This window comes from Filicampus tigris, chromosome 21, assembly GCF_054856515.1.
Source record: "Filicampus tigris isolate MCC_2025a chromosome 21, RoL_Ftig_1.0, whole genome shotgun sequence".
In the NCBI taxonomy this organism is placed as follows: domain Eukaryota; kingdom Metazoa; phylum Chordata; class Actinopteri; order Syngnathiformes; family Syngnathidae; genus Filicampus; species Filicampus tigris.
This window is the reverse complement of record NC_141237.1, coordinates 11,318,761-11,333,214: the sequence shown is the minus strand read 5'-3', so window position 1 is coordinate 11,333,214 and position 14,454 is coordinate 11,318,761. Positions and strand designations below refer to the sequence as shown.

The window sequence follows — 14,454 nt, the reverse complement described above, 5'->3', positions numbered from 1 at the left end:
TCGTGAGCAGCCTATCTAGTCCTATTTTGCAACCAATTCAATTACAAATGTAAACTCGACAACCGGCGCTATGCTTTTCAAAGGTCGCACTCACCTTCATGTACAGGCATCTGCGTTCATCAGTCGCTGGCAAATTGGTGCCGTGTTGACAAATGATCTTAATTTACCCTCACTGAAGTAAGATTAATTGGAGGTGTCGAAGTATAAAGCAGCAAATGACAATGCGCCTTTGGAATAATGACAAGAAATAGCGAGGGAGTGCACGAGAGAGGATTGCTTCAACTATTGTACGGTTTCCCCGGGAATGGTAGCAGTCTTGCATGAAGATCTTAAAAATAAACAAAACAGGAGAAAATGGAGAAAGGATGGAGGCAAACAAAAGGGAAGTGTCCCTCAATGTCGGCTGCTAGGCCTACTTGTAAAGTCAATCAACGGAGGGATGTGAGGACGTGCCCGGCATTGAGGAAATTCAATTCGGGGAGCATCAAACAAGGCTCACTTTATCTCATACAGAACAGCAAAGTGGGGCATCATAAGAGCACACAAGTGTGAATGCTTTTGATTATTTAAGAGAGAGAGGAAGGAAGGAAGCTGGCAGTGAGGCAGAATATATTTTGGAGAGGCAGTCAATTTGCCCATGTGCATGTGCTGTTCAGTTTCAGTGGAGTGGTTCTCAACTTGACAGTCGGCCGTCTAGTTATCTAAGTTACATTAGCTTATTAGCAGCGAGTAAAATCGATTCAAAATTGCCTGTGATTACATATGCACATATTTATGTATGCTAGTTATAGACTCACAGGTCTGAGCAGGTATGCCAGGTTGGTCTCCTGGATGACTAATAGTGGGAGTTGTGTCATAGACAGAGCGTGATGCAGGGTCTCAACGGTAGCCATCGTCTGGTCAAATCTGCCCCCCAAACCACCCAGTGTCACGATGGCGTCCACCTGCACATACAGCATTGAATGTTACGCAGAACATGGTTTGTTCATATTTTGGGCTGCTTTTACCCAACATTGGACAAAGGTTGCACAAAAGAGCATAAAGCAGTAGACATAGATACATGGGCAGCTCACATGAACTTTATCGTTATAGTCATCGAATAGGGCTGCTCGACTATGTAAAAAAAAAAAAAAAAATTATATATATGAATCATGATTATTTTGGTAATAATTGAAATCTCGATTATTCAAACGCTCATTTATTTTTTAGGTACAAAACAAGACAATGTTTAAATGCAAATATAAAGGCAAATAAATGTCTTTGACACACTGTAATTATGTAAGTTTCTTTTGGACCAAACAAAAATGCTAAAATTAGTTATTGTAAAATAAAACATGTGCCAATGTATAAAGTACGAGTTCCTTGTGCAAACATAGTGCATTGGAAATAAATACATATTGATAATTGTTTTTTTTTACGATTATGCCAATTTTGTTATCGTGGAGTGTAATAATCGTAATTGTAATTTAATTTTGACCCTAACCCTAATTGCACACCCCTATCATCGAATATGACAATATTAGAATGAATGAATGAATATTGACTGATCAACGTAGTACAACAACAAAAGCTCTTGGTGAAAAGCGTACATTTATGCCATCCGAATAAGAATTATAGAATTAAATCAAGAAGCAAATAAACCGAGCTTAAACGACGATTTCTACTTAACGCATCTTCTGTAAGCTCTTTCTCCCTCTATCTTAGAGCTGCAATGGACTTCTTCCACCTCTCAGCAATTATATCCTTATACAAAGTCCCCGTGTAGTTTAGTCACAGTAGTGCTGACAGCCTTTAAAACCCAAAAGAGTTAAGAGGGCAGAGGCGCTGTCAGAGGCTGACAGCCGCACCAGCACACAAACTCTACTCAAATACCACAAGGATTTGTTATTGACTTCATTTCTCAAGTTTTCCCTCCAAACACTGACCACAGACAATCCAAAAAGATAAACATATAACATATTGTGTGTTCAGTAAAAATTTGAGTCTGCTCCAATTTCCTAAAGACAGCAGCACTGCACATACATGATATTTCCAGTTGTCCATATTGAATTAAACCCCAAATTACTAATACAGTGGGATGATTTTTAAGTGAATTTATAATCTGTTGTGGATATTTTGATCAGGAATTTACACAAAGTAGTAAAATGCTGAAAGACTGTGTGCACAGATTAATATAAAATTACAGCGAACCCTTGATTCACAGACACCTCAGTTTCTGAGCGAAAATTCACGATCAGTTCACAAACTGTAGCGGTTTGCAGTCACCGCATCCACGATAAATGCTCTGTTGTGTTTTTTCTCACATGGCGTGACTGCGTTTGCTCTGTGACACATTTCGCTTCACTCACATATGTATCTTGAGTTTTTTTTTTTCTACTGTAAATTAGCCTCCAGTGTAGTTCCCAAGAAAGTGAGAAGTGCAAGTGATATTGCTATTAGCAAGCTCTTGCTAGCCAGAGTGATATGGATGACACAGTCGGGCATCAACGATTTAATTCCATTGCGATTCATGTTAATGCAAAAACATTTACTATGATTCCCATGGTTATTTGGAAAAAAAAAAAAAAACATGATAAATTGTCTCCGCGTACTATACAAAGGTCGATATAAATAACAAATATTCACATTGAATAGATGTTTACCACGACCAAGAGGTTGTTGAGAAAAAAAAATAAGTGTACATAAACAACAACATAATATTTGTCTAATGTTACACATTTATGCAATATAAATTTTATATAATATAATAAAGTTGTACGGTGTCGTTGCGGACATTTGATTTCCTCATTCTGGTGCAGTCGCAACCGTATGGGTAAATAATAGCTCTGTTTCCTTAGAAGTCCTTATGTACCTCATTGTTCTTCTCAGCAGTGGTTTCATGACAAAACGTTATTCTAAACAAAAATAAGTGTGTAAATCAGCTTTGTTCACGCATGTGTATGCAGAATGAGTGGAAACCATTGTTTGATTAAAAAAAAAAGACCAATTTTGCCATATTTGTCGTGTTTCTTTCCAAATTAAACTGTGTGTTTTAATGGAGGCACAACAAATTTACTATTTAAGGTACTATGACAGTATGAATAAGTGTTTACACATATAAAATGTGGACAGGTGAACACAACCACGTGTAATTGTTAACACAGTACTGTTATATAGTATATTAAAAACCCAAATTCATCCATTCACTATAATCCGCCAGTTGCATCTCTTAATATTAAATCCAACACAATACAAGCCAAATTGTGAAAATCCTGTGCTAAGCAGTGAGAGGGAAAATTCCAGAGCTAATATTACATGATGAATCTTTTAACAGCCCAAAAAGGAGCACAATACTCTGCAACCTGCAAATCACCCTCTTCCGATTAAATCTTTGCATTTAATCCATTTTAACCGGCTCTGTGGATGGAAATTTGCATGGCTGTGCGTGAGGACGAAAGGAAGAAAAGTTTTGTTTTTTATGGAGCCGTGTCGTAGTCACAGACAGTTGAAGGGGACACAAGTTCATTGTGGATAAAAGACAAGCCGCAAAATCCTGACAAACAACAAAAGGGGTCGACATGAATGACTCTGACAAGGGCTTGGAAAAACGGATTGTTTGTCCTATCTGTACAAAACAGACGGATGGACAAATACTCGGTGCAGATTCAAAAGCAGGTTTGAACATCAGCCAAGAGGCTGTCGAAGGACGGGTAGAAATATATCTTACATTATATTAAAGCCTGACACCTAAAAACAAACAGAACATAAAATCCGCCAATCTGCATACATAGCAGATGACGCATACATTTTTTAGCATCTTACATCATCATACACAACACGGGCTTGCTCAATTTGTCAATGGCGGTGAATGAGTTAGCTTTATTGTCTTTTCACGTAGATGAACTCATTTTGAATAAGATGCCAGCAATATGTTCCAAATAAAGCAAGGAAGGGGGCATGTTTACCATTGTGTTACACCGCCTTTCATTTTAACAACAACCAAGAAGACGAAGAAAGAGGAAGAAATGTGGACTCATCAGACCACAGCACACTTTTCAAATTTGCATCAGTCCAACCCAGTTCAGGCGCAGAGAAGCCGACGTTTCTGCCTGTTGTTGATATGACTTCAGCTTGACATAGTGGTTTTAACTCGCATTTGTAGATGTGTCGATGAACTGTGTTGACTGACAAAAGTTTTCTAAAGTGTTCCTTATCGCAGGCAGAAATATTCTCCGCACGACAATGCCGGTTTTTAATGTAGTCGCGCCTGAGGGATCGACCGTCACGGGAATTCTATGTTGGTTTTCAGCCTTGCCACTTACATGCAGAGATTTCTCCAGATTCTCGGGTTCTTTTAATGATATTGAACTGTGAACTGAGCCTTTCGGGGATGCTCCTTTTATACCCAATCATGGCACTCGCCTGTTTCCAATTAACGTGCTCACCTGTGGATTACCTGTGGATTGTTCAAAACAAGTATTTGGTGGCCATTCCTCAACTTTTCCAGTCTTGTGTTGCCCCATTTCCAGGTTTTTGGGAACGTGTTGCAGGCATCAAATTCAAAATGAGAGAATATTTGAAGAAAAAAAAAAAAAAAAAAAAAACTAACATTGATAATTTTGAACAAATAATATTTTGTCTTTGTAGTGAATTCAACTATATAAATATATAGATATATATATTGTAGTTTGAAAAGGATTTACAAATCGTATTCTGTTTTTATTATTATTACTTTACACAATGTCCCAACTTTGTTATAATTGGAGTTTGTATTTCAAAGTCTATTATGAACATGTGCATTGTTCCACCACACAAAAAAAAATCGATTTCTATTCATACACGTACAAACAACCACCCACAAAGAAACACAGAGACATGTCTATTGTGAAGCGCGGTCCGGCATGCCTGCCTTCTAGGAAACTCATCTTCAAGACAGGTCCGACTGCCTTGCTTAAGGGTAACAATCTCCAACAATGGCCGAGACACATTGGAGATCTTTATAAAGTCATTTCTGCAGTATATATAGCCTCACTCCTCTGAGTTTGACTTCCGTCCATTAGTTTCAAGTTGGTGCCAAGAAAAGGTTGGCTTTGTTTAGCACTGCACAGAACACAAGACAGGCGGCGGGGAAAAAAAGCTTGAAATCAATGCAGACACAAGGCAAAGGGCTAAAGTGCACTCTTCTTCACATGAGTCTTGTTTCTTATGGTAACACATTAGCTTTTGAATTGATTCAATGCGCAGGCAAGCCAGTCAAATAACAAAAAAAAAAATGCATTTATGGATTGGCATTTTTTTTAACAACACTGGAAAAGCTAGTCGGCATGGATCCAGCTAAACTAAAGATCTACACTTGGGTATAAAAAAAATTACATTATTATGCCGCCCTCAAAAAACAAAAAAAACAAACAAAAAAAAAAACAGTTGTTGTTCATGTTACTAAGAGTGAAACTGTCACCTGCAAATTCCTTTGTTGAATCTCCTCCACCATGATGACCAGACATTTGGTATAGTCTGTAAGATCCTGGTCACTTGTTTCTATTAGCCGGCACCCCTACATACAAAAAAAGAAAAAAAAAAGACAAGCACTAAAGCAGAAACTAAAATGCAAGAGAGAGCTATGGGAATGTGCCGGATAAGACAAAAACGGAAAAAAGTCAGAAAATTCTCCTTTATTTTGATGGTAAAATACTGTCTACAGCAAAGGTGTCAAACTCAAGGCGCAAGTGCCAGATCGATTTCATATTTCTTGCAAATTGTAATCACTTATACCAACACTGAGATTTGAGATATGGCAAGCGTTTTTGGTTACCAATCCCTCCATTAAGATAAATTGAAAAATAGTTGAACAAACAGTTATTTTCTGGCTTCTGATTTCCAAAGTAGTTATCCATCAATATGTCGTGTGCATATAATAATACAAAAGCGATCATGCATTTATCTGGGTTCACAGTCATAACGGCCCCGTGAGGGACACCATTTTGTGGCCCGGGACAAAAATGAGTCTGACACCCTTGGTCCACAATATGTATGGTAGTGTATTTATTGTTTTGCGGCATCTCTTAATTACTTCCAGAGCGGGAGTTAGATAGTTGTAGGTTGAAGTTACGCCTCCCAGCTCTCACTCCCTCGCTTATCCAATCACAAATCTAACAGTAGCTAAGTTAGATGGCCTCTCCATCTTTGTTCACCCCGAATTCCACACCACACTCATCCTACCAAAGACACCAAAGTGTTTTGCTGAGATGAAAAATAAAGATTGAAGGGACCTCGGGGGTCTCGCAAAACCCCTTATTGATTATCGGTCAAGAGGTTCATGTCAATACTTGTGTCCATGGGTCTGGGCATTTTTGGTCATTTCCACTCACCTTGTCTGCATAGAAAGCTCGGACCTCTGCAGTAATGGAATCAAAATCACCACTGATATAGTCGGGGCGGAATCTGTATAGAAGGATAGTGCGAGAGTGTGAGGAACAGAGAAAGAAAGGTTGCAAGGATCACAAGAAAAACAGAGACAGCAAGTGTGCAGCAGAGAGGAAAGCATAGCAGAGGAGAGAGAAAGAGGACATCAGGGCTTGTGTCAGTACTTTGATATGAGCTTCGAGGGAGGGGGTGATTTGACATGGGAAGACAGAGAGACAGATTGCTCTCTGACACTGTGCCTGGCACTCTCTCGCACACGTTTGCTTTAGAGTACAAGTAAGGTAGCAAAGTGCTCTTAGCTCTACAGCTGTCTAAATCAACATACTACACGTTGCAAAGTAGTACTAGGGCCACCATGAAAAGAAGGAAAAAAAAACACGTTCCAAGGAGTCATGATCCTCCGAAAATAAAACTGAAACTTTAAAGCAACGCTGTGTCATATGTCCGTTTTTGTTGATTATGGTGGCGCCATGTGGACAAAAGCGGTCGTGTTTTGACAAAAATCAACCGCATTTCCCATGCGTGCCCGCGCGTAGTGTCGTGAAATCCTGAGCCGTCCTTAGAGCGAAAGGAGGAATTGAGTATGCCGTAAAGCAATTCAGGACATTTGTAGTTTTTTTTTTTTTTTTGTGTGCCAGGGTTGATCCCATCCTCCTCAAAGTTGCTTTGTGCCAGTAAAAACGATACAGACCCCCTCAGGGCATGAAGTCCCATTAAACTACTCTACTTGTAAGTCAATGTTTCATCAAAAGAGTTGTTAAAAAATTGTATTAAGGTCGATTTCTTGCCCAGTGCTGCTTTAAGAAGTTAATGTCAACATTCGAAATTCTGAAACGCAGCTCTATGAGCCCAGTAGCGACTGTCATTCTCTCTCTGCCTCTCTTCGTCACTGCTAATTTACAATCAGTTTATGTGTGAATTTATTCAAGAATGCACCATTGTGTAAGATAAATACCCTCAACTCATTTAACTCCTTCAACTTGTTGCATGACATTTTGCTATGCAAATGTGGAGGTATTTGTTTTTAGGATTTGGGTGAATTGAAACGGGGGAAAAAGAAATGCTATCAACTTGCCTCAAAATTAATGCACCTAGCTGTAATTCCAGCTTTGTGTTCCACTTTAATTTCAGGTAATTTATATTTACCTCCCAAATAGAGACAGTGGTTACAAACCAAAGTAATATATGTTTACTATTCAAACCCCTCCTTGTTCGTACATACAATAAAGAGGATTACAACTGATAATTAAACCGGGCAGGAGGCTTGGGAGCAGACATGTACGTAGGTGTTGTGCTCTGAATATTAATTCCACTAAAGCAAATGCAACATTGTTTGTGGACAACATGCATTCCCACAGTATAGGAATGACTAAGAAACTCTTTTCTAAAACACACATGCACTGTGTAAACCAGTTCAGAGTGGAACATTTGTCATAGGTACACAGATAACTGTGTGTTTATTATATTTAGGTGTGTTTTTGTTTGTAAGAAGCAGGCCCACCGAGGAATATGATTGCTGCTATCTTGAGGTGTGCCCAAACAACATGATTTCATGGCTGGTTGGCTACTGCGTGTACGTACATTTGTACATCTATTCCTCTAGGAACCCGTTTTAGTTAGATATCCTTCAACTCAGATGAGAAAGGAGTGGGTTTCTTTTTTCAAGTACCCCTTTTCAGGAACGCTCTTAATATTTACAAGCAATGCTTAGGTGAGCAATGCGAGATGCGCAAGGAATTGACCTGGATTTTACACACAACCTAAAGTCACAGGTTAAGAAAATCAAAAAATAATGCGTTGAAAACATAGCACAACAAAAATCAAACTTAAAATTGTTAAAGGGGAAGTCAACCCAAACATTTTTTTTCAAGAATATGTTCTATGCAAGCCCACTAGTTGAAACAAGGCATTCTGATAAATATTGCGTTCGTGGAATAAGAGTTAATCCACCTGTTTTTAGCCATCTCTGGGGGCGGCCATTTTGTCACTTCTGTCGACTGAAAATGACATCACAACTGCTCAAGGCTCAGGTTTTCTGTTTTCTGAAGCTGAGCCATGATTGGTCGTGACCTGAGCCCTGAGTAGTTGTGATGTCATCTTCAGTCGACAGAAGCGACAAAATGGCCGCCCCCTGAGATGGCTGAAAATGGGTGGATTTTGCTGCTTATCTCATATTCCACAAACACAATATTAATCAGAATTCTGTTTTTCTACTAGTGGGCCAGTTGGGAACATATTCTTGAAAAAAATATGTTTGGGTTGATTTCCGCTTTAAACATGACACACATTCCAATTACTGGTAACACAAACACACTTGAAAAGGATTAAGGTAACACTACACTGCACACAGGCTCAATAATCTTGGGTTTGACTGTAGGCCTATCCCAATTGTAAATAGACTACATAAAGTCAATAGCAACAGCGTTTGATCAAATGTAAGTTGGAATTTCATATCTAACCTTAACCATCATTCAAAGATAGCATTAGCAGATGGAGAAAAGTGCTACAGGCTCTACAACCGCAGGTTGCAGACATCTGATTTAGTCTTCACTGAACCTAAAGAATATTTTGGAATGTGGGAGAAAACTGGAGTACCCAGCGAACCAGTCATCCGCCATGCTAACCAGTCATCCGCCATGCTAACCAGTCATCCGCCATGCTAACCAGTCATCCGCCATGCCGCTATGTATACATGTGTATGCTAATCAAAATAACTCAAGGGCACAATTTCTTTTAAAAATAAACACATCCCAAATAACCTTCATGTGATAGCTGAGATGAGATACTGAGACTGCTCTCACACGCCCATGCGCACAGACCCATGTAAATGACCCCATGAGTCCGTGCGCATGAGCATAAATGATGTCCGTGTGAATGTTTGTGCATCTAACAAGGTCTTACTTCCACATTAATATTAACTGACAGTTTAATTTGGATGGGAAATAGAGCATTTTGCCACCTGTTTGACCGAGAGTCGGTTAGTGGGGGCGGCTGTGACCTTTTTGTCGAGGTTTGAGCAGGTATCTTATCTGCCTGCTTGAGTCTGGGTGAGTGAGAGTGCGTTTGCGTGTCTGTCTCTCTCCCTCTCCTCAGTAAGTAAAATGACCATTATACTACCTTTTCCTAGTCTTTTCACCACTTGAGGTGACGTGGCTCTGATTTAGTCCGGTTTAAATAAGAGAGGAGATGTCAAGCGTCAATCTCAGGTGCACAGAAGCGTCTATAGGTTTGATACAGTTGATTGTTGTTACTGTTCTTTGGACGTTTATCATTACGGTGATGAAAGCTACAGTAATTATTTCTAGATGCATTGACAATGCTGCAATGTCAATGTTACAAGATCATGTGCCGTATTTTCCGGACTGTAAGCCGCTACTTTTTCCCTAGGTTTTGAACCATGCGGCTTATATAAAGGTGTGGCTATTCAGGCGGAAGCGGGAAGTGAAATGTACTGGTTATTTTCTCTTGGTTCTGTTCCGTTTTAATCAGCAAAGTTGCCACCGTGTTAAACGGCACTGTTAGAAAAGCACCTGTTCAGGTACTTATATTTACAGTTCAAAGTCATTCTGTATGCAGTAAATATCACATTTTGCATAGATAGATAGGTGCGGCGTATAGATCGTTTATTCATATATATATATATATGTATATATATATATATATATATATATATATATATATATATATATATTTTTTTTTTTTAATGGCGTGAGTGCGTCTTATATAAAGGTGCGGCTTATCGTCCAGAAAATACGGTAACTTGTTTTGTTGTCTTTCTCCAACATTCCAAAAACATGCATGTTGAGATTATTGAAGACTCGAATTTACCCAGAGTTGTCCATCTGAGCAATAATGATCGTTTGTGCCTGTGATGATTTGACAATTAGTCGATGAGGTACCCAGGCTGGAATAGTCTCCAGCTCACCCGTGACCCAAAATGTATTACGCTGTACCACAACACATAACTCATAGAGGACAGCAATGTAAAATTATGTTGCTTGGTTGAGAAATCATATTGCCTGTTCCAAATACTGGTACTGCCACTTGACACTGCCTTGTAGGTTCTCAGTATGTGTTGCCTAGCAACTTAGCACTACATATATGAAGCAAAAGGCCTGTAAGTGCTCATCTTGATTTGCTTTCTAATTGCCAACCAATGATTCTGTTGTTATAGCTCCCATTTCCATTTCTGGATTGCCAGACAATTTAACATCTCAAGCTGTGCAAAATATAAAAGCGCAATAAAAATGGAAAAGCAAAAGTAGGTAAATACTTTTTCAGAGCAATGTAGGCACAAGTGCATGGTTCAAGAAGTCGGTACTGAGGCTGAAACAACCATGCACTTTCATGTTCATATACACACATGTACACAGCTGCCCAATTACATCCAGCCATGATCCTCTACCTCCTCACTCATCTCTTGACTTTTTATCCTCCCACTGAGGATTTGATTAGATGCACTAATTAGACAAATGTCATTTTCCAATTAGAAATAGGAGCGGATACAAGGCTTGAGTCAGAGGAGCGCCAGGGGCACCAAGGGGGGACTATTCCACAAACATATGAGGCTCCATGAAAAGTGTTTTATTACAGCGATATGATAACAATTAACCGGTTGATGATACTGAGGAAAATGGTTTGGTGTATATCACCATCATTTATTACACCTCTCGTTATCAAGCTTAAACTATTCAGGGGCATTCAACAGACTGATGGGTGCATTTTCAATAAAATATAACTATCTTCAGTTTTGAGCAGCTCGATGACAACAGACTGGCCTAGCGTGACTGTGATGATAAAAGTGAAAAACATACTCCTTTCAGCTTTAAATAGCCACATTTCAATCACATTTGGCAGATTCAGTACAATGAGCTAATGGCATAATAGATGCATATTTACGTTCCCAGAATCAGTGTGCAAAATAGTAGCAGTAGAGTAGCAGATTCTGAATAACAAGATATGAGAGTCAAGGTAGAGGCTAGAGTATATGAGGAATACTTGCAGGGACTTTCGGGGAAAATATATATAATATATGTAATTTTTCACTCATGCCCTCGCCCCGTTGACGATTAATTTTAATTTTTAAAAAATGGGGGGGGGGGGGGGGGGGACGATTAACGGCCGATCGACAAATATTCCTGGGCCGAATTTTGGTCCCACCGCGCGCCTGAATACATCAGCTAAAAAAGAACAAAACTGGTATGTGGCTATTACCAGCAAATGATGGCTGAATGTGCACTGTATATAGTGAAATGATGCACTACAAAGACGGGGACGTAAATAAAGGTCAATAGGAATTACACCACATGATAAGGTGAAATGGCAAGAATACAATCACAGATGAAAAGGCGAAAGAAGTTTAAAATCAGTTATCAATATTATTTGTGGTTAGCTTAGTTATCTAAACTGCTCTAACTTTTGGAGGTCATCAAATGAAGAATAGCTCTGCAAACTTTGTGTTTATTTCACTATATAATTTCCACTCCAAGCATATATTTCACTATACTGTATAATTTCCACTCCAAGCATGCAGACTGGGACACACAAATGATCGCTTGCTACTCTTTAAGGACATTGCTTCTGCAGAATAAGTTACCGTCATTTGCATTTCACAGAAATATCCCATTTATGTTTGTCCTTCAGAACGCAATCTTGCAGGTGCAGCATCTCAGTGGGCAATTGGAATGCAATAATTCCAACACAAATGTGACATAACTTCTATCCTCCCCTGCATGAATGCAGCACTTCTTACTGCTTTGCTGCCCTCTATTTAGGCAGCATCATTTGTCAGCTATTTATTCGCTTGTTGGGCTTCACTGGACCAATCTTTTATGATATGGTTCGTGTGCAAGCTAAAGTTTAGATTATAGTGTGCAGTGATCTTTAAGCATAAGACAAACAAAATCGGCCAGATTTGATCATTTAAAGTTTTTACCCTTGGTGGTCAAGGGTGGATACATCTTAGGGGTAAAATCTGCTGAAAGCCATCACAAAACATGCCTAAAATTACGATTGAGTCTTTTCTGTTAGGATTTTTTTTCTCTGCAGACATTTTTAAATCCAGAACTACAAAGTGCCAATGTTTAAAATTAGAGAGGATCTTTAAATGTGCATCCACACAAACCAATCAATCTTCCTCTCTTGTGTCTTTCTTTGTTGTTTGAGGTGCCTGTTTATGAGGTGGCTCTGTTGCAATAGATCATTGCCACTTAATCTGTTTAACTCATGCAATGGAAACATCAGTAAAGCAAGATCTATTAGGCAGGAATTATAATGTAGATGATTAAATAAAGGATGGAATCTTGTGGGACTCAAACTGACCTTGACTACTAAAATACACCGCAAACTTGCTCATGTCTCATAAAGGTTTCAGAAAACCAGAGGTCGAACCCTCATTTTCATCAACATCCTTTAAAGAACACACACTTTTGTTCACACTCTTAAGTGTTAATGTGAAAGCCTGAACACTTCAGGGACCACAGAGGCCCCAGATCCATCTCAATGCTAACAGTGGTTTTCCATTAGCCAGATACTGTACCATATAGCATCTGGGTGCAAAATGTGCAAAAACAGCCTTGATAAGATTTTCTTACATACACATCAAGGTTATCATAGTTAACAAAAAACTTTTAAAAAATACATAATAAAATCAAAAATGCTTTTAAAAAAAAGAAAACCGACCTGAAAATACATCTTACATTAGAAAACAAACTAAAACTAGAATTATAATGATATCATACATGATCGTTTGGGGTTTGTTCTAAATGGATTTATGTCTGTATTGCTGTATGGCCGTACAAAAGAAGGAAAGTCAAACAATGGGTTGAAAAATATTTCTAAAAGCATTTTAATCATTTTATTTCGTTAACATTTTTTTTTCAATTGCAGTTTTATGTAGTTCATTAGTTTTCGTTAACTATAATAACCTTATCTGAGCCAAAGGTTAATGTCATATGAAGATGCTCATGTTATATTCCGTGACAGTTTTATTGTTATCCTGTAGGCCTATATAGCATTCTATAATCCCGATCGGAAGTTTTAAAAAACAATGTATCAACATTAAATTGTAGACCATTAAACAGGTATTAAGGATCATGTCTAAAGGGTAATCTTTGCCAGCAGGAAGGACATTTATTTTTCACACTGTAAAATAAAACCGCTCTGTGAAAGTTGATCCAATTAATGCTGAAAAAAAAAAAAAATCAAAACCTGTGTTTGTTTTCAGGATAGATGAAGGAACTCCCAGGAGGGAATGAAAAAAACATCAATCAACAATTAAATTTTCAAAAATGTAATTGTCACTTGATTTTGCTTTGAAGCAGAAAAAGAATTCATTATAATCAGACATCATGTTTTGGGGGAAAATCAAAGATGCTATTTTAAGGCTATATAGCCTAGCCCTAATTCTTGTCTATAAATATTTCAAACCATTAATACACAAAGAATACACAGAACATAGTTATTATACTGTACATAGATGAAGAAAATTGGCAGACTGACCTGTCACTTTTTCCAGTGATGTTATACAGATGATTGGCAGCACCATCAGCGCATGCCGTCAAAAGCGCTACAAAGAGACAGCAAGATAAGGATAGACATGAGGGAAATGAAAAATTGATAAATTGATGTGAACAGGACCCCGGTGTGTCATGATATGCCATAGTTACTGTCACATTCAGTACACTGGATGATAAAATACACCGTACGGTATGATGCCGTTGTAACGCGTGCAGAATGTGGCTCGGCACTGTCTTGCTGAAATGAGCGGGGATGTCTCTGAAAAAGACGTTGCCTGGATGGCAGGATATATTGCTCCAAAACTCGTATGTAGCTTTCAGTAACTGTTACTGATCAGTATTGCTGCAGTGCTTAAACACTTATATTGCTTCATGACTTCTGCATTATTTGCACATTTGTTGCTGGATCAGTATCACCGCACTACTGGACACTGTATATTACTTATTGACTCTCGATACTTCCAAAGCCATACAATTACATTTTACAGTGTTAGTGTGATGAGTCAGATACAGTATACACTGTCCCCAAAAGTAC

General features: G+C 38.6%; 1 protein-coding gene and 1 long non-coding RNA gene across 4 annotated transcripts in view; one reads left to right on the top strand and one right to left on the bottom strand.

Moving 5' to 3' along the window:
* Window positions 1–14,454, bottom strand: part of tpk1 (thiamin pyrophosphokinase 1) — a 45,876-nt gene that overhangs the window by 14,622 nt on the left and 16,800 nt on the right. For all 3 annotated transcript variants that reach the window (XM_086021398.1, XM_086021401.1, XM_086021400.1), the window contains exons 4-7: window positions 13,903–13,969; window positions 6,348–6,420; window positions 5,438–5,533; window positions 798–944 (exon numbers count right to left, since the gene is read on the bottom strand). In XM_086021398.1, coding sequence (XP_085877524.1) covers window positions 798–944; window positions 5,438–5,533; window positions 6,348–6,420; window positions 13,903–13,969 — 383 coding nt within the window. The remainder of the gene's footprint in view (window positions 1–797; window positions 945–5,437; window positions 5,534–6,347; window positions 6,421–13,902; window positions 13,970–14,454) is intronic.
* Window positions 1–14,454, top strand: part of LOC147127604 (uncharacterized) — a 39,107-nt gene that overhangs the window by 10,643 nt on the left and 14,010 nt on the right. The window lies entirely within an intron of this gene.